This window comes from Schistocerca serialis, chromosome 4, assembly GCF_023864345.2.
Source record: "Schistocerca serialis cubense isolate TAMUIC-IGC-003099 chromosome 4, iqSchSeri2.2, whole genome shotgun sequence".
Lineage (NCBI taxonomy): Eukaryota > Metazoa > Arthropoda > Insecta > Orthoptera > Acrididae > Schistocerca > Schistocerca serialis.
Genome location: NC_064641.1, coordinates 359940828 through 359963206, shown reverse-complemented (window position 1 = coordinate 359963206; position 22379 = coordinate 359940828). Strand labels below are relative to the sequence as shown.

Genomic DNA, 22379 nt, shown 5'->3' with positions numbered 1-22379 from the left:
TGATTGTGGACAACTTAACGTATTTGAGGAAGCCCATGTACTGGCAAAAGAATCGTGATTATACCAACACAAAATATGAGAGGACACTGAAAGAATTAAGCAGCCTGACAACATTAACAGAGACGATGGCTAAAAACTTTTAGGGTCCTAGCTGCCTGTTATCCTAGTCTGATGAGCCACAACTTGTTACAGTACTGACACCTTGCCTGGCACAGATGTGACAGCCTAAGTAAACAGCTATAGAGGAACTGTCAGTACATATGTGTGCACACCCAAGAAGAAAACATACCACAAGAAGCCAAGCATTGCTTTGCAGATCAGTATGAATCATCAATAAATTGAATAGACCTTCTTGCTAATTTCTCCCTCTCATCATGACTGGACTGTTATGAGGGCAGTTCAATAAGTAATGCAACACATTTTTTTTCTGAAACAGGGGTTGTTTTATTCAGCATTGAAATATACCAGGCTATTCCCCAATCTTTTAGCTACACAACACTATTTTTCAACGTAATCTCCATTCAATGCTACGGCCTTACGCCACCTTGAAATGAGGGCCTGTATGCCTGCACGGTACCATTCCACTGGTCAATGTCGGAGCCAACGTCGTACTGCATCAATAACTTCTTCATCATCCGCGTAGTGCCTCCCACGGATTGCGTCCTTCATTGGGCCAAACATATGGAAATCCGACGGTGCAAGATCGGGGATGTAGGGTGCATGAGGAAGAACAGTCCACTGAAGTTTTGTGAGCTCCTCTCGGGTGCGAAGACTTGTGTGAGGTCTTGCGTTGTCATGAAGAAGGAGATGTTCGTTCAGATTTTTGTGCCTACGAACACGCTGAAGTCGTTTCTTCAATTTCTGAAGAGTAGCACAATACACTTCAGAGTTGATCGTTTGACCATGGGGAAGGACATTGAACAGAATAACCCCTTCAGCGTCCCAGAAGACTGTAACCATGACTTTACCGGCTGAGGGTATGGCTTTAAACTTTTTCTTGGTAGGGGAGTGGGTGTGGCGCCACTCCATTGATTGCCGTTTTGTTTCAGGTTCGAAGTGATGAACCCATGTTTCATCGCCTGTAACAATCTTTGACAAGAAATTGTCACCCTCAGCCACATGATGAGCAAGCAATTCCGCACAGATGGTTCTCCTTTGCTCTTTATGGTGTTCGGTTAGACAACGAGGGACCCAGCGGGAACAAACCTTTGAATATCCCAACTGGTGAACAATTGTGACAGCACTACCAACAGAGATGTCAAGTTGAGCACTGAGTTGTTTGATGGTGATCTGTCGATCATCTCGAACGAGTGTGTTCGCACGCTCCGCCATTGCAGGATTCACAGCTGTGCACAGCCGGCCCGCACGCGGGAGATCAGACAGTCTTGCTAGACCTTGCGGCGATGATGACACACGCTTTGCCCAATGACTCACCGTGCTTTTGTCCACTGCCAGATCACCGTAGACATTCTGCAAGCGCCTATGAATATCTGAGATACCCTGGTTTTCCGCCAAAAGAAACTTGATCACTGCCCGTTGTTTGCAATGCACATCCGTTACAGACGCCATTTGAACAGCTCTGTACAGCGCTGCCACCTGTCGGAAGTCAATGAAACTATACGAGATGAAGCGGGAATGTTTGAAAATATTCCACAAGAAATTTCCGGTTTTTTCAACCAAAATTGGCCGAGAAAAAAAATGTGTTGCATTACTTATTGAACTGCCCTCGTATATTCCAGGTTCAATAAAGTCTTGTCAAAATAATATAATGACACCAATAGTTTGCAGTAAATTAAGGGTACCTTTCCTCCAGTAAGACCAGTCTTGCCCTGAGGAAGGCTGTTGTAATATGGGTGAAACATTGGTTTTATAGTTTGTAATCTAAATATTTTGTACCTGACTTGGTACAAATCCAGAAGAATTTTAATCATCTTGACACTGACTATGGTAGTCTATATAGTTATGACTGTTCACCATATTTGCACAGGAGGTAAGTTACCTGGGGTACCTTTCACAAGCATCATTGATATGATCCTCTCAACGGAATTTTGGATCAATGTGGACACCTAAGCTAAGAGTTTTAACATTTATAGTTACAGAATTCTTTGATAATCTCAAAAGGAGGTGTTGAGTTTTATCTCACTCTAGAGGAGTTTTTTAGCAGTAAACCATTTCAGTGTGAAATCAAGTGATTCCCTTGCTATCTGATTCAGAGTTGCAATGTCCCAATGTGTGGTAAGAAACATCATGTCATCAGCATAGCATATAACACACTGAGCTACATTATGGGGCACATCAATTGCAGTACTGAGGAAGAATGATTCAATGATAGAACACTGTGAGACTCCAGTGTTACTATAAAACGATGGGGAACATCTATTTCTGATTGAGACAAACTGTTTTCTGTTATCAAAACAGGGAGCAATTACTACCATTGTGAGATTACTTACACTGCAGAACTCCAGTTTTGCTAACACAATATCAGATGGAGTGCAATCAATGCTTTGTTTACATTACACTAAGCAAGTGACATCAAGTTCTTACTTTCAAGCACTTTAGTACTTGACTGACAATTTGTACAGCAGCTGTTTTAGTATTTCTACCCTTTCAGAAGTCAAACTGATTCTCACACAACATGATGTAGTGCTCAGAACCATTACTTAATCGGCTATAAATTAATGACTCAAATATCTTTGAAAACACTGGCGCAATTGAGAGTGGACAGGGGCCTTGTGGCAGTTATTTATCAACGTTTTTTTAATATTATGATAACTTTTGAGATTTTTAGCTGATTAGGAAAGGACTCCAGTCACTATTTTTTTCTTTTAAATAATAGCTACTCGTTCAGAAATTAGGTTTATTGTTTTTTATACCATAACTGGACAACCACTGACAGTCCATAACTTGGGCTTTTGGACACCATTTTTATAATTTCAGGGACAGTAAATGTAATCCAGTAGAAGATATTATATAACTGGTAGTGGAGCACTAAGCAAGTCCTTTGTAGATTGGCCTGATCCTTGTGTGCTATATCTTTGACTGAATTTACAAAGTACTCATTTAATGCCCTAGGGTCAAACAGTTTTTCTCTAGTGTCACTAGCAGATTTCATGCATTCTGTGACTTCCCATGTTGCCTTACACTTATTGGGAGCTGCTTCTATGAATTTTTTTAGAGAGGTTTTTCTTTTTTTTATCTAGAGAAGAGTAGATTTATCACATTTTTTACGTTTCTGATATGAATTATAGTAAGTCTCCTACTGTTTAATGTCTTGTATGCTTGAATTTTTATGTATGCTATAAAGTAGGAGCATGGGTTTTTCCTAACTTCACCCATACTTTTTACTTTTTGGCATAACTGAAGAGCTAATTTTAATTAACAGTGAACAGCCACGCACACTATTAAAAAACTGTCAAAGACACTTTCATCTACTGGCTTTCCATCTGCATTTTTTAAAATTAATTTTGAATCACCAATGAGAGTTCCTTCCTTTTGTCCTCTTACTGACAGCACAGTAAGTCCAGTGAAACCAACTAGTAACTTATTAACATAAAGTATGAGTAGCAACAGATCATGATCTGCAAACTCTCCTTTTGCTAGTATGATTATATAATCATCTCCATGACAATAATATGATCTATACATGCATCATTGCTTGTCACAGAATTGTTTGTGCGGTAGAAGTTTGGGGGTCTTAAACTGTTCCTGGAATGTCTCATGTGTATTTTAAGGCCTTCTTTACATATTTTGTACTGACTGGGGTTCTTAAAGATTCATGTAAAAATTTATTTTATTTTTATTTATTTATTTAACCTGATCCCATTAGGGCCATCAGGCACTGATTTACATTGGAACAGGGTTTCACACATAAACAGTACCTTTTTTGCATCATAGTTACCTAAAAAATGACAAATTCAATATGACAAATAGTAGTAAAATGATTTGAGTGTCTGTAGTGACAACGTGAGTAAATAATACTAACTATGAACTAATGAAATTAATACTGGCAGTACTTGTACTACTGCTATTACTACTACTCCTACTACTGCTACTACTCCTACTCCTACTACTGCTTAGTATCAGTAGTTACTGATACTGCCACTAATAGTGATAATAGTAATAATAATAATAATAATAATGACAATAACAATAATGATAGTGGCAGATATAAAAAGAGCTTATAGGTGTACAAAATAGACTTTTTTCTGATACAGTGAGTTCTGGAGAAAGGGAATTTAAGGAGCCTGCACCAGTTAAGAACACTGGGAAATGAGAAAGGTCTGGTTCAGAAGAAGGATGTACAAGGGTAATGCCTGTGTGCAGGGAGAATGGTAATCATTATTGTGGTGTCACCATCAGACACCACACTTGCTAGGTGGTAGCTTTAAATCGGCCGCGGTCCATTAGTACATGTCGGACCCGCATGTCGCCACTGTGTGATCGCAGACCGAGCGCCACCACAAGGCAGGTCTAGAGATATGGACTAGCACTCGCCCCAGTTGTACGGACGACTTTGCTAGCAACTACATGGATGAAGCATTGCTCATTAGCCGAGCCAATAGTTAGAATAGCCTTCAGCTAAGTCAATGGCTACGACCTAGCAAGGCACCATTAGTAACATTGCATGTATCTAAAGAGTCTCACTTGTATCGCCACAATCTCCAGATGTACCAAAAGGATGGATTAAAGTTAAGTATTCCCAAAGCTACGTACTTTTCTTTATAGCATTCATAACGTATCCTGTTTCAGACCTCACGCACCCTGCTTTAACTTAGCGCGTGCCTTTCGGCTTCCTCTCATTGTGTCTATGCTGTCTTGTCTAGACACAACAATTATAGTTGGTTTGGTAGATATGTCATTAGCTGTCTTCTGAAGCTGGAGATATTATTCAGTTCTCTAATATGATGTGGGAGGTTATTGCAGAATTGGCTTCCTCCTACTGAAAAGGGAATGACCCAGTCCATCCTGTCAAAACCTACGCTGAAAACTTTCACACAAGAAGAATACCCCAAAAGAAATGCACTGTTAAAATTTTAGCTGGTAAGATGCACTACAAGTATTCTTGAAAAAGTGTCAAAATTACACATTTATGCTGCATGAAGAATGGCTTCTAAAAGCAGTTTGTACAGCCCTTCCCATCTAATACCGAATATGTGAATAAGCAGAGGCAGCTGTGACAAGAGGACATAGTGCCACGTAGCTCAAAGTGCACATACATGAATTTAAACACTCAACCTTACCAAAAATGCCTCAAATCATTAATTTTTTGAATTACCTGAAGTTCATATTGACAGCTAAACTGTTGCATAAGTAATTGTTACGCAAACAGTGTATGATATTATATTACATATGACTTCCATCAATCAGAACTTTAATTTGTTGGCATTGAATATTTTATAACAATTCCAGAAGGACAGTTATTATGATAACGTTAGAATAATGCATATTTTGCTAACAATGAAACAGTTTCTTGTTTATGCAAAGCGCCTATTGGACAATGAAAACAAACATTTTCCTTACACCAGGCACACCAGGTGAAAGTAAAATTAATGCATTCAGGCACTTCACAGTAATTACTAATTTTAATTACACAAAACTGGAATGGAATAAGTCATGGACAAATCGTCATGGCTGCTGTTCTGCATATTGTGCTGTGTAACAATCATCTGACAGTGTGGAAATGACTGAAGTTTAACAATACTGTCCCACAGACAAACCTAAAATGACAAAGAGCTAATGGAAATTATATTGCCTGACAATTTTCTGACAAATGCTTTAGACTATTGAAACTTTTTGTTGTTGAGAGGTTGAATTACACTATTAGTTCTGGCTGGAATCTGAATTATATTTACAGTCTCTATCATCATCCTCTTAAAGACAGAGCTGTCAGTATGTCCATGCCAGGAGTCCAATGAAAGCAGTGAATTATTTTCTGCAAATGGTAAGAAGACGTTTTGGGTGTAACATTGAAAATTATTGTCTCCCATTTTTCAAGATTTTTCTATGGCAATTACAAGAAATTTGTGCATAAAGAGTCCTCTTTTTTACTTTTGGTCCTGATTTGCCTTGATATTCCTGAGGACAGATATAAAGGAATGTGTCATAGCATTCGTCAATTCCACAACCTACTCCGTCGTTTTTTGCTCGAAACGACAAAGTACAGTTTGCACAAAACCTGAGTGATTGGCTTTATATGCAGTATTTATAGGTCAACAAGAAGCATTGCATCAGCTCAGAATTTCATTGTAGTAATACATATAAATGATATCTGCTCTATGTGTTTACTTGACATAAACTTTGTAATTTTGCAACTTCCGTTTCCATATAATTTCCTGAATCTGTTTAACCAGATCAAAGAAGCCTTGTAATAAATAATATTTATCTTAGTTTTAATTCAGAATGCCCACTTTTGGAGATCTACTTTGAAAGTAATTCATTGACTCTCATGTGCAGTTCTAAAACTTTTGAATAATTTTTCTTTCTCACTTTTATGAGTTTCATTTTGGTGCATATTTTGTACTTGGTGTAAATCTTTCTTCTGTTTACACAATTTATGTTCAGATTTTATGAAATGAAACCAGGTTTGCACTCTGTTTATGTTTAAGTGTTTTCTCCCTCCTTCATTTAACTAAAAAATTTAGAGCCTTTCCTTTTTCACTGAAAGTTATTACTGTACCTATTTGCTTTGGCCTTGGAAGGTACTATCTTTCTGTTCTGGACTTTATCCATCACAACAATTAGTTAGTTACTTAGTTATAATTCAAAGCACAATTTACAGAATTGTCTGTTTCTTATGATGTTTCCACTATTTTTAATGAAACATTGACATTGTTGGAATGATTGCCCAAGAAATTAACTGATAAATAATGCATATGTAGGTCTTCAGGAAAAGCACATGGTTTCATTTATGTACCATGTTCTTCATATTTCATTTTGCCAGGTTGAAAACACTAATTGGATTCCACATTACTCTGAGACTCTGGGACATGCACAAAGACAGATGCTATTAGCAAGCATATATGAAGAAATCACAAAGAAAATTAAATCATTTTATGTCTATTGTTAACATTTACTGATACTGCAAAAGCAACTGCTAATTATTACTGAGGCGATCTGTGGTAGATGGCAGCAATAACTTCCTTAAGTGCAAGATTTGCCTCACTGAGAGGGGCATGTGGTGCCGCAGAGGTTTGAAGAGCACTCATATATTGTCTCAACACAGTGTATGTACCCAGACCACCAAGTGAGCACGAAGGTGGTTTTTCTGGCAGAGAACTTTTGTGTGGCGATACATGCTGTCGACAATGCTATGTGGAATGGGATATGTGATTAGCAGTGCTAATGAAGTTACTCAAACCTGTTGCAGGTTACCTTTTGTAATGACAAGTGACCACGGTCGTTGGTTCAGCTCTGTCTGGTGTCTGTGCATTTGTACAGAAGCAAACATCAGAGTCTGCCTAATTGGGGATGGCCTTGTCTCATTGCTGTAGAAAAGGTGCTGTTCTGTTGAGGTTATAGCACTGTATATTTCACCTTGGCTTCAGAATGGGTGTAGAGAGAGATTGGTGGAGTCATTTGAGTTGGATTTCACAACATAATTGATCACGGTGACCACCTGTCCTTACATACTGACAGAATTCCAGTATCAGGCTTACTGGCACTGGGAATGTTTTGGCGGAGTCATTTGAGTTGGATTTCACGACATAATTGATCACGGTGACCACCTGTCCTTACATACTGACAGAATGCAAGTATCAGGCTTACTGGCACTGGGAATGTTTTGGTGGCTCCTGTCTGAGTAGTCATATTAAGTGATTGCTAATGGCATTAATTTGGATGTTTTAAGGTTTTCAATTGTTTTTAAATTTTAAGCTCAAAATATTTAAATATGGTGGCTTTGTAGTTGTTAAGTGAATACCTGCTATCTAAATCTAATCTTTAGTTTGTGCTACTGTGTAAATTTGATTTCTGTTATACAATTATAAATATGAAACATGAATTGATTTAACTGTTTCCAGTGTTTAAGCTTAGTGGGACTTTGCAGTTCTCAAGTGAATTACTGTTACCTAAATGTAATCTGCAGTTTGTGGTACTGTGTAAATTTGATTTCTGTTGCATAGTCATAAACATGAAACATTCATTGATTTAACTGATCTTCCAGGTGTCTTCTGGTGTTATTTAAAATTTATTATGGTTTGGAATGTCTTTCTTTTTTAAATAAGTTACCTCACAATGATATTGATGGTGTAAGTGTTTTATAATGGTCTGGGTGCTAACATTCTGTTTATTCTGTTGTAGATAGCCAGATAGTTAGTGTTTTCAATGTTATTTGCCTGAGGGTGACCGCTGTTGGCGTCATCTTTGCACTGGAGATGTTGCACCCATTTTAAGAAAAGAGATACTTGAATTTGAAAAATAATTCTTACATACATGTGAATGTGGACTATTTATTAATTGTATTACAGCTTTGTAATAAAGGGTGTAATTTGTTAAACTTGTGGCCACCGGGTTGTGGTCCTGGCACCTCTTGATTTGAACAATTTGTCCCATATTTTTTAAAATTGTCTACCCAAATGCCTTTAAAATGTTCGGCAGCTGCTATATAACTACACGGTTAAAGTTTTAAGGGTTGTTTTACTCTATTTATCAGAAAATATAGTGGGGTTGGATATCAATTACTGGTATGTATATTAAATGAGTTGCAAATTCAAGCAAATAGTAACTGTATAAGCTGACCTTGAGGAAGATCGTTTTTGATTCTGGAGAAATGTAGGAACACGGGAGGCAATACTGACTCAACGACTTCTCATAGAATGTAGGTTAAGGAAAGGCAAACCTGCATTAATAGCAATGGACTGACTGGAATACTCTCTTTCAAATTCTAAAGGTGGCAGAGGTAAAATACAGGGAGAGAAAGGCTGTTTACAATTTGTACAGAAACCAGATGGCAATTATATGAGTTGAGGGGCATGAAAGGGAAGCATGATTGGGAAGGGAGTGAGACAGGATTGTAGCCTATCCACAATGTTATTCAATCTGTATATTAAGCAAGCAGTAAAGGAAACATAGGAAAAATTTGGAATAGGAATTAAAATCCAGGGAGAAGAAATAAAAACCTTGATGTTTGCCAATGACATTGTAATTCTGTCAGAGACAGCAAAGAAATTGGAAGAGCAGTTGAATGGAATGGACAGCGTCTTGAAAGGAGGATGTAGGATGAAGGTCAATAAAAGCAGAATGAGGGTAATGGAATGTAGTCAAATTAAATCAGGTCATGTTGAAGGAGTTAGATTAAGAAATGAGACACTTAAAGTACTAGATGAGTCTTGCTACTTGGGGAGCAAAATAACTGATGATGCTCGAAGTAGAGAGGATATAAAATGTAGACTGGCAATGGCAAGGAAAGTGTTTCTGGAGAAGAGAAATTTGTTAACACTGAGTATTTATTTACTTTATATATTTATTTGGTCCTGTTGATTACATATTATACAGCCAGTGTATGAGTAATATATGACAAGTCAATTGATGCAATTACAGTAGTACATTAACATTTATACATCACATTGCACAGACATTTAAGTGTCAGGAAGTCTTTTCTGAAAGTATTTGTATGGAGTGTAGCCATGTATGGAAGTGAAACATGGACAAGATGAGAATAGAAGCTTTTGAAATGTGGTGCTACAGAAGAATGCTGAAGATTAGATGGGTAGATCACATAACTAATGAGGAGATATTGAATAGAATTGGGGAGAAGAGAAATTTGTGGCACAACTTGACTAGAAGAAGGGATCAGTTGGTAGGACATAATCTGAGGCATCTAGGGTTCACCAATTTAGTATTGGAGGGCAGCGTGGAGGGTAAAAATCGCAGAGGGAGACCAAGAGATGAATACACTAAGCAGATTCAGAAGGATATAGGTTGCAGGAGGTACTGGTATATGCAGAGGCTTGCACAGGATAGAGTAGCACAGAGAGCTGCAGCAAACCAGTCTTTGGACACAAGACAACAACAACAACAACAACAACAATAGTAACTGTGAACAGCTGTCAGAGAAAATTCACTTAACGAATTACAGTCACACTGTGCCATTTAATCAGTTTAAAGATGTGCCATCACCAAAGGATATGTGCCTGCCATGTTGCACATGCACTGTCTGCTACAGGTACAGCAGGGGTATACGTTCCTCCAGCTGCCTGGTGAGCCACAAATTTGGCAAATTTCAGCATTTTTCTAAAAGTAATTTCAAGGGATCTCAGCCGTAAAATTTTTGCCATTGTGTTTCTTTTTGTGTACTCTTCTTATATAAAATATTTCACAGTAAGTTTTGACATGTCAGACAGGGCAGTTCTCTCAGGAGAAGGATTTCGAGAAAGTGGCTGAATGATGGAGTAGGACAGGAAGGATTATGCTCTGATGGCAATGGGTGCTTCTGCTATGTTGTTCAGACAAGAACATTAAGGTGAGGAGAGATATGAGGGACAGTATATTTTGATAAGACAGTGGAATACAGAGCTTATGGAAATCTCTGCACTTTTCTGCATGCAGCCAAAGGATCTGTGCATGTGATGGTGAAATATGGCCAAAGAGTCAAACATCACATGTATAATGAACAAAGGCATTCAGAATCGGTTCCAGGTGCTGTACACTTTCTTGAGAGAGGCCTTTCAGGATAACATTGCAGTAGTCTGTGATTGGATGTGTAAGTTATTGAGTGCAGTTGCCCATGATACAAACTTCAAGAGGTCTTGGTATTACTGTGAGAGTTATTGGAATCTATTGCATTTGTGCATAAGTTGTTACATTTTTCTGTAAGTTTTATAAATGCAACAGATACACATAAAAGAGACTTTAATCATCAGTAATATATTTCATTCACCTTTTACAACAGACTGCCAATGCTGGGGTAACTTTTTGATTCTTCAACTGTAGAAATCAAGTAGTGTTGAGGAAAAGAACTTGTTGAGCCATGTTCAGAATGCATTTTCATCTTGAAAGGAAGTTTCTTGAAGGTTGTTTGACAGATAGCAGAAAAGGGTGCACGATCAGGTAAATAATGTGGGTGTGTAATGAATTCCAAACCCAACTCCTTTACAGTGTTTTTTGTCAATCTAACAGAATGTGGGGAGATGTTATCAAGGAGTAGCATCACTTCATCCAGTCTTCCTGGTCATAGTTCTTCGATTGCAGCTGCAAGATGTCTTAGTTGTTGACAATAAATGTCAGCAGTGATGGTTACTCCTCGAGGAAGCAATTTGTAGTACATTACACTGTCGCTGTTCCATCAGATGCATAACATTATCTTTTGTGAATGTGTGCAGGCCTTTGTACAAGGAGTTGGTGCTTTGTTCATGCTCAGCCATTCCTTTCTTTTTCTTGTGTTAGCATAAAGACACCGTTTCCTGTCAATGGTAACAATATGGTGTAGGAATGATCATGTTGTTCACGAGGCAACTGATGTTGAGCAAGCAATGATGCCCATATGGCCAAGCCACCTGCTGATTTTTGTGACTTTGCCTTAGACCCATACACTCAGTTTTTGAACATTCCTCAGTGCTTGCTAATGTTGCATGATGGTGGAATGATCACGGTTCATCACATTTTCCAGTTGTCAAGTGGATCATTGTAGATTGATGCATTTCAATGACCTCCTTCAAACCACAAAGGTGTTCCTGAACATGGAGAGCCACTAATGTCAAAACGATCCTCCCTAAAATGAGAAAACCATTTTCTTGCTGTGCTTTGTCCAATGGCATTATCCCCACACATGGGACAAATGCTGCCACTGCTGCTATAATCCCTCTGTTGATCTCAAACAGAAAAATATGTTGGAGATTTTCCAATTGCTCCACTTGGCACTCCATTTTCTAGCGTCCATAGCTCCCACTCACTATCACCAAAGGACAAAATGACAATATGTAAACTCAAATAGCAACAGTGAACTACAAATAAAAAAATGACAATCAATAAATAAACCCATAGCAGCTGAAATACCAACATGCAAAACAAAAACACTCCAAACTTATCCTCCAACCTAATAGTTAAAGGTACAGAATAACTTTTGCACAGAATTGATTGTAAGATAAAGTGAACAGGAGACATTTATTATTAATACTTGGTACATGTACTTTACACAGCTAGTGATGTATGTGAAGTTTAAAACTCACATACCAGATGTTCACTGAGTAGCAAAGATATCGCACTGATTACACTCACTCTGTTCAAAATTGATGTATCGAACGCTGAGGTCTCTACACCAGTCTGACTCCCCCCCCTCCTCCCCCTTTATGAAATAAGGAGAACTGAGAATATGAGGGAACAGGTACTTCATGGCTCTACCAGCCCACGTGACAACTGCTGTGTGTAGCGGCAATGGTGTTGGCTGCCTCCACCAAGTCTGTGGAATGAACAAAACTTCACCCTGTTCTTCGAGTCAGAGGACATTTGAGGTTGGTAGGGATATAGCCTCTCAGTGCTGGGATGAGTCAGCACTGAGACTTTGGTATTTGGTCTCTGGCTGCCTGTTCTATGTGTGTCTGTTTGATTTGTTCAATTGACACAGGCTCTTCTCCACTGTTTCACTCTATTTTGAAGGTATTTACACCGCTTTGGAGAACCTTGTAGAACCTCGTGTATGCTGGCTACAGTTTACATTCTGTCATCTCTCAGCCAGACTCATGGTGTTGACTGTACCTCTTTGTGTACAAAGACTTTTTTGTCCCTATGATTCTGCAGCTCAGTGGGATGTATTTGTGCCATCCGTTTTTACAGCAGTTGATTGAATTATGTCATGAGCTTCAGAGTGAGGTTGCTGTGACTTAGTAGAGACAATCTTGGTGGGAAGTTGTAATTGTTGCCTGTAAACTACCTGTGGTGTGCAGCAGTACAGTTTCTCTTTTACTGCTGTCCTTAGTCCTAACAGTGCTAGTGGTAGTGATTCAGTCCACTGGCTGTTGTTGCACACTAGGGCCACTTTGATGTTTCTGTGGAACCTGTCTAACATCTCACTATTTGCAGAATGGCAGCTGATGGTTTTGAGTTGGCTGTAGTCACATTTATGTATGAGCTTTTTGTGGAATGACCAAGACTCGAATTATCTCCCACAATTGGTTGTTATGGTTTGAGGCACTACAAATCTCGGAACCCAGGTCATGATAAGGGCTCTGGTGAATGTTGTGGCTGAGATGTCCATGATGGGAATGGCCTCTGGTTAATGCTAAGACTGTCAATATGTCCTTGTGTTTGCCTGAGATTGGTATCAGACATACCAGGCCCACATACAAGTGCATAAAACAAGCCATGGGCGTTTCAGTGGTACCTTATGGTGCTGAGATGTGCCTGCTGATTTTGCTCTGGTGACAGCTCTTGCAGGATTGTGCCCATTGGCGGATTTTTTAAAAGAATACATTATTGGGAGGCAAGGCCCACTGACTGTCTGAAGGTGCCACAAATCAGTCCTTCTTTGATGATTTATGTCATCTGTAGTTGCTAAAACATTTTGGTGTGAGTTGGCAAGATTTTGCTGCCACTGGTGATTTGGACAACACCCTGTTGTGCGTGCATGTCCTCTTTAACACTGATTGCTGTGTTAGTTCTGGGAAGTCTTGTAAAATGCCGTGGAAACAAAGGTACTCATGCAGTGAAGCCACCTCCACTAGTGGCAGAAGCCACCTGTTGTTGCCTTAAAATTATGTTGAGGCAATGCAATGAGGTCTGACTCCATGTCCACCAAGAATGTGGTTCCTGATGTGTTGTCAGTCATAAAAGAAATGGTGTAAGTCACCCTCTTACACTTGCACGAAACTAACTCCGTGAGTTGTTTAGTATCTGCAGTAGCTGTGTCATCAACCGTGATTGCTTGGGCATTGGTGAGTGATCATTACAATGAATGTTATACAGACTTCTTCATGCATGGTGCAACCAGCTACATTCTGCAGGTGTGTACATGAGCAAATGCCTCCTTTCAAACTGACACAGTAGCCGCAAGAGGAGGGACACTTACTTTGGTGTTGATGGTGGTCACTGGTGTCCTTTAGTGGCTGTCTGTAGCATTTGGGTGCTAGCATTGTATCACACATATTTCTTCCATTTTACTGTATTTTTGGTGTGGTCAGCAATGTTCGCTACTTCTTGCAGCCATTGTTTGCAGTGAGAGTAGTTGAAGTCATCGTTGAGAGAATGCTCCAAATTTATGTTGTATTCTCTATTAGAATTTAGTTATAGGTACATCACAACTTCCATGCATATTTGATTGGAGTATAAACCAAACTCCAGACATTTATTAACAACTTTCTAGATACATTCCTTTTTTCCCCATCTCCCTGCTGAACAACATCCTGATATTGTACCTGTTGGCAGTCCAGTCCCTGCACATTGCACCAGACAGTATTCGTTTCTCTCCCCACTCGTATAATACTATCCCTTCCCCTCGCCCACCCCCTCCCGATTGCTGCTTGCATCCCATATGATGTTGTATTCTGGTCCAAGATGCTGGTGTCGTGTGTGCCTCTCTATACAAGCATGGATGACAGTGGCTAAACATCAAACTCATCAAATTTTATTTCTTGGTCTCTACACAGTAAAGCATTTTCCACTATGGCCGATTTATCAACTTGCCCACATCAAGAGTTTCTCTTGTGTTTGTCTAAATGGGTGTTAGTCTTTCTTCCTTGTTTCCAGTATATGCTTAGTGACAATTACATGGGATCCTATACACATCAGTTATAATAAATGACTGATATACATCTTTTACATATCTATCAAATTCATCTATTTTCCTAATGATTTCATTTTCAGTCCCTGCTTTGCCATGTTCTAAAAGTATCAGTAATTTTGTTTGTAGAGAGGAGGAAAATTTTCTCCATAGGCATCTGTTGTTCTTCATTAGTCCTGTAAATCTTTTTGGTCACAGTGTTATTACATTTAGAGTAAACATTTTCCTTGAAAGTCATCTGTAAGTGCTGAATCTCTGGATGATGGGTTAATTTCTTATGTAAGTGTTAATCTGTTGTTGTTGACGTTTTGTACACTTTATAGATCACAGTTCCTTCACACATTTAATTATTGATACATCCAGGAAAAGCAGCTGCATGTTGCTCTCTTTCTTCATTTTAGTACTTGCCTTGATACTATTCAAATGTGTGAGGAAGGCATGTGACTCCTCTTTGCCATAGGTCCAGGCCCACTCCCTTCAGAGAGCACACTGGCCATCTTGACCTGTTGCAAATGGTGTAGCACTTGTACCAGGTGGCCCACAGATGTAAATCATTGTAGTCAAATGTTGTGAAATTAATTCAGTTGTGTAGAATCAGCACAGTAAAGTGGGTTGATATGGAGATGTGACAGGATGGCAGAGAGGAGCTATCATGTCCATGACCACACTATGAATAAAGTTTCCCAATCAACACACTCCTTCAAACATAGTTCTCCAGTCAACACACTCAGTCCAACATGACAAGCTGGAGGCGGTTCAGGATGACAGAGAGGAGTTATCATGTCCATGACCACACTATGAATAAAGTTTCCCAATCAACACACTCCTTCAAACATAGTTCTGCAGTCAACACACTCAGTCCAACATGACAAGCTGGAGATGGTTCTCCGATGTTTCTTGGATGTTTTTCACACCATAACTTGACCCCACTCATTCAGATTATCAAGGAAATGAACCAGAATGTTTAGTTTAACATTCTTAGTGAGCAAATCTTAGCCCTTCTACCATGTGTTTATGATGAGTATGCTGTGAAAATTTCTGGTTTCTCTTAATACCACCATAATTTTCTTTTGATTTATTTGCAGTTCTCATCTCTTGTTTACAAGCTGCAGTTTTATCCAGGAGCATACTGTAACCATTGAACTATGCAGCCGACATCCTTGAGAAATGTAATGCCTGAAGTTTTCTCTTGCTTTCAACTGTGCCACATTAACAAGAAAGTGTGGCCTTGTCGGATAATGTTACAAGGCCATACCAGTAATTATCTAAATTGTTGTCCCTGCAGCTAATAAAAAGGCTGCTACCCCATACCAAGAACCATATGTTATGCTGGTCTTCCTGCAGATACAATCTGATGTAGTTGCACATAAGACAGGAACATCTGTATTGTAAAAACACTCCAGTCATCCCATTACAGCAAAGTCTATGGTTCATAAGAGGTAGAGAGGGAGAGGGAGGGGAGGGGAGATTTGGAGCAGCTGTGAATTACATAATTAACTAGATCTGTAGTCTATCTTTCACACAACTCAGAGGAATGTTAGCTCAAAAGTGGCATCTAAAGATTTTGTTTGTGGCCAGTGAGTGAATCATATGTTAGATTACTCTAAATAATGTAAAGAATGGAAGCTTCTGAATGACAGTGCCATGGAAGCGTATCATTTACACCAAAGCTACGTTTCAAGAAAAGCCTATTTGAAGGTTTTGTATGCACCTCTTGATTTCATGAAGTTCATGTGTGTTTCCGAAGTGATTACTTTTGTGCCTCTATTTCTGCATGTGACATGCTTTTCACATTCACTGATGTAATGTGAGATACAGGAATTACAAATAAGTAAAACAATAATAAGATGTGAAATGACAGAAGTGTGGAAAAGCATTGTTATATAGGTGCCCATCATTGTAAGATAGTTTCTTTGTTGGCGAATTTTCAAAATTGGTACCTAATCCTTGGCTGTGAAATATGTTCATTTGATTTCTCTAAATATCTGCTAATTTTAAAAACTTACTACAAAAATGTACAGTTTCGATCATCTTCTTTTATAATTCACATCCTATCAGATTCTATCAGAGTATTTGAAAAAAGCTGCACAAATATCTGATCATCAAATTATCTTCCATTAGGAATGTGGGTGCACTCAACGACCGTGATATGACTTTCAGTTGGTAGAGCACAGCAATCAGTCATCTTTTTCTTTCAGTTTTTAATAGGAAAATCTAGATTTCGGCTAGCCATTATCAATGTCCTATTTTATGGTATCAATGCATGTCCTAATACATCAGTCTTGTACTAGGACATGCATTGATACCATGAAATAGTGCATTAATAATGACTAGGCACTAGCCACAATCTAGATTTGTCTAATAAAACCTGAAAGAAAAGGATGACTGACTGCTGTGCTCTGTCATTTGAAAATGAAATCTGATCCGTTCTTGACAAGATTTTAATGTGATGCAAAGCTATATTAGCTGTTTTAAATGTTCAAAAATGTAAAGTTTTGCTCTTCACAGAAAGCAAAAATGGAGTAGCTATACTGCAAGTGTAATATCAATGAATCAAATCTGCAATCTGTTCTCTCATACAAATACTTGGGATACGCAATATGTTGGGATGTGAAATAGGAAGATCACAAAGGCTCAGTGTCAGGTAAAGCAGGTGGCAGACTTCAGTTCATTGCTAGGATTCTGGGAAAATGCAATGATTCTAAAAAGAGATGGTTCACAAAACACTCACACAACCCATCCTAGAATTTTGTGTAAGGGCATTTATACAAGACAGGGTTAAAAGTGACGTTGATCATATACAAAGAATGGTAGCTTGAATTGTCACAGGAGAGCATCAAAGAAATGCTGAAAAGCTTAAAATGATATATGTTTGAGACTGATGACAATTACCCATGAAAGCCTGATTACACAATTTCAAGAGCTAATATTAAGCAAGGGATCTGGGAATATAAAGTCCCTTGATATAAGTCCATAAATTATCATGAAGGTATTTAAGATGTCATTTTTCCTGCACTCCTTATGGAAACGGAACAGGAAGAAATGCTTATATTTGGTACAATGGGAGGTAACCTCTGTCATGCACTTCACAATGGTTTCCCTAGTATGGGTGAAAATGATGATGTAGATGTAGGCCTATGAAGATGAAAAACTTATTTCTAAAGGATGTACTATTTTGTATATTACACATTTAAATGTACCATAACAAACAATGGACAGTCCAAGATGGAATAACAATATGGAAAGGATAGATTGCTTCTCACCATACAGAGGAGTTGTTGAGTTACAGAGAGGTGAAATTAAGAAGACTGCTAAAATATTAAACCTTTCACACAAAGTCCATCTTGTACAGTAGAAAACACACAAATATTCACACAAGCACAACTCACACACACATGGCCAATGTCTCAGGGCCCTGACACAGTAACCATGTGTGTCTGATTTGTGCTTGTTTGAATGTGTGTGTGTGTGTGTGTGTTTTCTACTGCAGAAGAATGACTTTGTCCAAGAAATTTAATACTGTAGCAGTGTTTTTCACTGTACCTCTCCATGACACATTGGCCCATTTATATGGTGACAAGCAATCTATCCTTTCCATATTGTTGTTAAATGTACCATACTTTATAAACATATTTTACACAAATAAATGTACCATTTCTGAAATCCATAACTAGTTAACAACCACTGAAATATTTTACCTTTTGATGAAGCAGTTACTGCTGATAAACTCTGCTGAGATGTTGTGATTCCCAGGATGGCATCAGGAAGTGTCATAGCAAGTAGGAAAAGTATCCATGCTTCAAAAAGCATTTTATACCCCTGCAAATGATCATTCCAATTAGCTTAGACAGAACTCTTGGCATATGAGAATATTAAAGTGTCAAATTAAAGTGTTGAAACTGGTTAGTATCTGACAAGGAGAAGGCCTCAGACACGGCCAACCGATTTGGCTCAAATTTGGCAGGTCGCTTGTTTACAGCCTAAAACAAAGGACTCTAAGATATTTTGGGTCAACACCCCCACAATTTTGAGAAAATCGCCCCTAAAGGTTATCACGAGCAATAGACTCAAAATTGAAGGGATCGATAGATAATTGTAAATAGAGCATTTTTAATCATCATGTATGGGGCCCACAAACGCAAACTTTTCCAGAAATCAAGGAAAGAAACTTTTACAACTGCTGCTTCTGCATCCACATGGTAAACGTCTTACGCCGACAGTGCCGATAGCGCAGTGGCCGAGGTAACTGGCTGGGAATCGGAAAACCCAGGTTGGAATCTCGAAGAAACCTAGTGGATGTTATTCTTTTTGTTTGTATTTTTCCATATCTCAATTGATAGGGATAGGAGGCTTAATAAGGCAAGTAAATCAATAAGGAATGATAATAATAAGTTAGGCAAATTAATTTACCAAACGCTGCTAGTTAGTAAAGTATTAAAGTTTTAAGCCTTGTCACATGAAAACAACTCCGAGTAAGAGTGCTGAGAATTCCTCATGAGGGATCACAGATAGCCAACCGCGCGACGCTTGTTTACAGCGAGGCACGGGACAGAATGCACGCGGGGAGAGTTATGTCGTCCCGGTTGCCTCTTCGTCATATCATAGTTGTGCACCTGGAAAAGTGAAGGTGTCCAGCACGAGCCTAATAGAAGTCAATCAGAAAGAATTGTTTTCCGTCATTAGGCTGCCACGAACCTCGCGGATAAATATAGTGATTTTTCCATCGTTAATGCGCCGAATGAAATACATTTTGTGAATGAATACAGTGCTCTTCTGTAAGTAACATATGACGAGTATTGTATGTAGTTTGTAGTAATTAGCTCGTCTGTTTATGCCGTAGTAACTAGTTATTGTTTGTTGTGTCATATGTTTCAGGTGCATAATCTGAATAATGGAGGATGTACACCCTTCCCACTAGCGCTGTAATATATAGTTGGGAGCCTGTCACAGATGATGGCAAGCAGGAAGTTATCGACGCTGTGGTTTGGCTTGTAAAAGTGTTGCAAGACAGATGCATTATCAACGCACTACCGGAAGCAGGCAGTTCTGTTCCTCGGTGTTTGAGAAATTTATTTGCCTACCTTAATATCATCATTCCTTATTGATTTACTTACCTTATTAACCCTCCTATCACTATTAATTGAGATATGGAAAAATACAAACGAAAAGAAGAACATCCGCTAGGTTTCTTCGAGATTTAGGTTTCTTTGAGATTCAAACCGGGTTCTCCGAATCCCAGACAGTTACCTTGGCCGTTGCGCTACTTTTTATTGTTCTTGTTTTGTTCGATTTACTTGTTTGGTGCGGATGTCCCGTGACACCTGTTCAAGGTCAGTGTTGAGCCGTTAACTCAGTTTTTTATTAGAGAGGGCAGCTAACCCTCTGACCGAACACACTGAGCTACCATGCTGATGACTATCGCTGCTGTCAGCGAAAAGCATTTACGATGTGGGTATAGATGTGGCAGTTGTAAAAGTTTCTTTCCTCTATTTCTGGAAAAGTATGCATTTTCGGACCCCATACCTGATGATGAAAAATGCTCTATTTACAATTATCTATCTATCCCACCAATTTTGGGTCAATTGCTCATCATAACCTTTAGGTGTGATTTTCTCAAAAACGTGGGGGTATTGACTGGAAATGTCTTAGGTTCCTTCGTTTTGGGTTGTACACAAGTGATCTGCCAAATTTGGGCCGAATCGGTTGGCCGTGTCTGAGGCCTTCCCCTTGTGAGTCAAATTCAGGATTTTGGTCAGTGTGTGGGGACTGATCTCATAGAAACTTGGTATAATTTTTGAATCACTATTCCCTAAAATAAACAAAAGAGTTTTCCTACTCTATTAAATTACCAACTATAAAAGTGAGAAATTTTTGAGCCTGTTAAGTCTGAAAGCTATTTTGTAAAGTATTTTTTATTAAGAAGAAATATGTGTAGTTCCAGGGGATGGGAGTGGCTGCAGATCCATGGTCCCAACCCCAACCCCCTGTATTCACCTCTGGATAGTGTAAAAAGTTTTAAGTTCAATGGTGGATAATTTAGTTATATTTTGAGTGCAAAATATCACCAAATATGTATAAACTATAGATAGTGAATTTTGTGTTGAAAAACAGTACTATGAAAAGGACAGATTGCAACACACCATACAGAGGAGATGCTAAGAAGCAGACAGGCATAACAAAATGACTGACATACAACTGAGCTTTCAGCCAAAAGGCCTTCTTCAAAAACAGGAAACATTCGCTCACATATATTCACACAAGCACAACTCATGCCCACATCACCACTGCCACTGCCCACAGAGGCCAGACCAGAACAAATGTTTTTGGATCAGATTTTTACATAATTGTCATAATTGTAGGTCTCATAGTTTCATAGTTATGAATGTGTGAAGGCCATCAATGGATATTTTTTATTTAATCAAAAGCTTCAGAGAGCAAAAATTAAATATTTCAGATTTATCTGAAGAGTCTTCATCCACAGATCCTGTGATGTGTAATGTTGTTTTTCTGTCAGAGAGTATTAATCAAGGAAACTCAGTTCTGATCTCTAATGTTTGATTATTTTCTGATCTTTAATGTCTGATTATTTTCCACAGTAATGTCCCCGCTTATGAAATTGAAATATTGCACCATTAATAACATCTCTTGTGCATTAGACTTTCCTTCACACTGCAAAACAGAGGATCACTTTGCACTACATGAGTGACAGTAATTCTGAATAGGGAAACACATAATATGAAATTCCAAAAAGATCATTACTGCATTTGCTTCTGTTCCAAACATGCAGCAATGTCCAACAAAACCACACCACAACTCAGGTGACAGATAGCCAGTCCTAGAGTGATTCAAAGCAAACAGTATTTTAGTCTCGGAAAGACTTTTACTATACAATTTCAGAAAAGCATAAATAATGTGCTGGTATCACAAATCAACATTGTTGATCACACACTAAATGAAACACTATATTTAATATAACTTGTATTCTAAGTGGATAGCAAGCTAAAACATAGTCACCACGTTGATAAACTAATCAAGAAGTTTGACATATTTTGCACTCACATATCTTCTGTAAACCAGAGTGTTAGTAGCTTATTTTGCATACTTTAATTCCCTGTTCATTTGTGGGATTATCTAACAGATTAATAGGTTGTTTGGCTTTAGGCACTCTAGATTGAAATTATTAGTGACTTTATTAATTTTTTGTTGGCTAAATAAGGGTAAAATTTACAAAATCCTTCCGTTCGTATGCTAAAAGATTAGTGAAAGTATTGGGATAAAATTCTTCTTAGTTTATTAACCTGTCATGAAATAAAAGTGTTTAAAATTGCATTTCAGACACATGTGGATGATTCATAACTAACAATATAAAAAACAGGCAAAACATCCACTCTGATAGCCTAAAAACTTTGCAAGAAGTACTGAAACTACATAAAAACACAATCAACAGACATCAATTCATCATCTATGTTGATTATTCAATGGTTTTCTCATGGTTGCCTCCCCCTTGGCAGTCCCCTCCTGGATATCTGAATGAGGGACTAATCCAGAATGTTTTGCCAATGGAGAGATCATCATGACACTTGGCCAATTAGAGGCTATGTGTCCTGTGGGTAGACACTGTGTGTCTTTAATGCAATGGTTTTCATCACTGTCTGCAGTCTCACACTGC

At 38.5% G+C, this 22379-nt stretch overlaps 1 protein-coding gene across 2 annotated transcripts in view; it reads right to left on the bottom strand.

Annotated features, from left to right (window-relative positions):
* Nucleotides 1–22379, bottom strand: part of LOC126473882 (uncharacterized) — a 69497-nt gene that overhangs the window by 9915 nt on the left and 37203 nt on the right. For both annotated transcript variants that reach the window (XM_050101218.1, XM_050101219.1), the window contains exon 2: nt 18409–18529. In XM_050101218.1, coding sequence (XP_049957175.1) covers nt 18409–18520 — 112 coding nt within the window. In that variant the 5' untranslated portion in view covers nt 18521–18529. The remainder of the gene's footprint in view (nt 1–18408; nt 18530–22379) is intronic.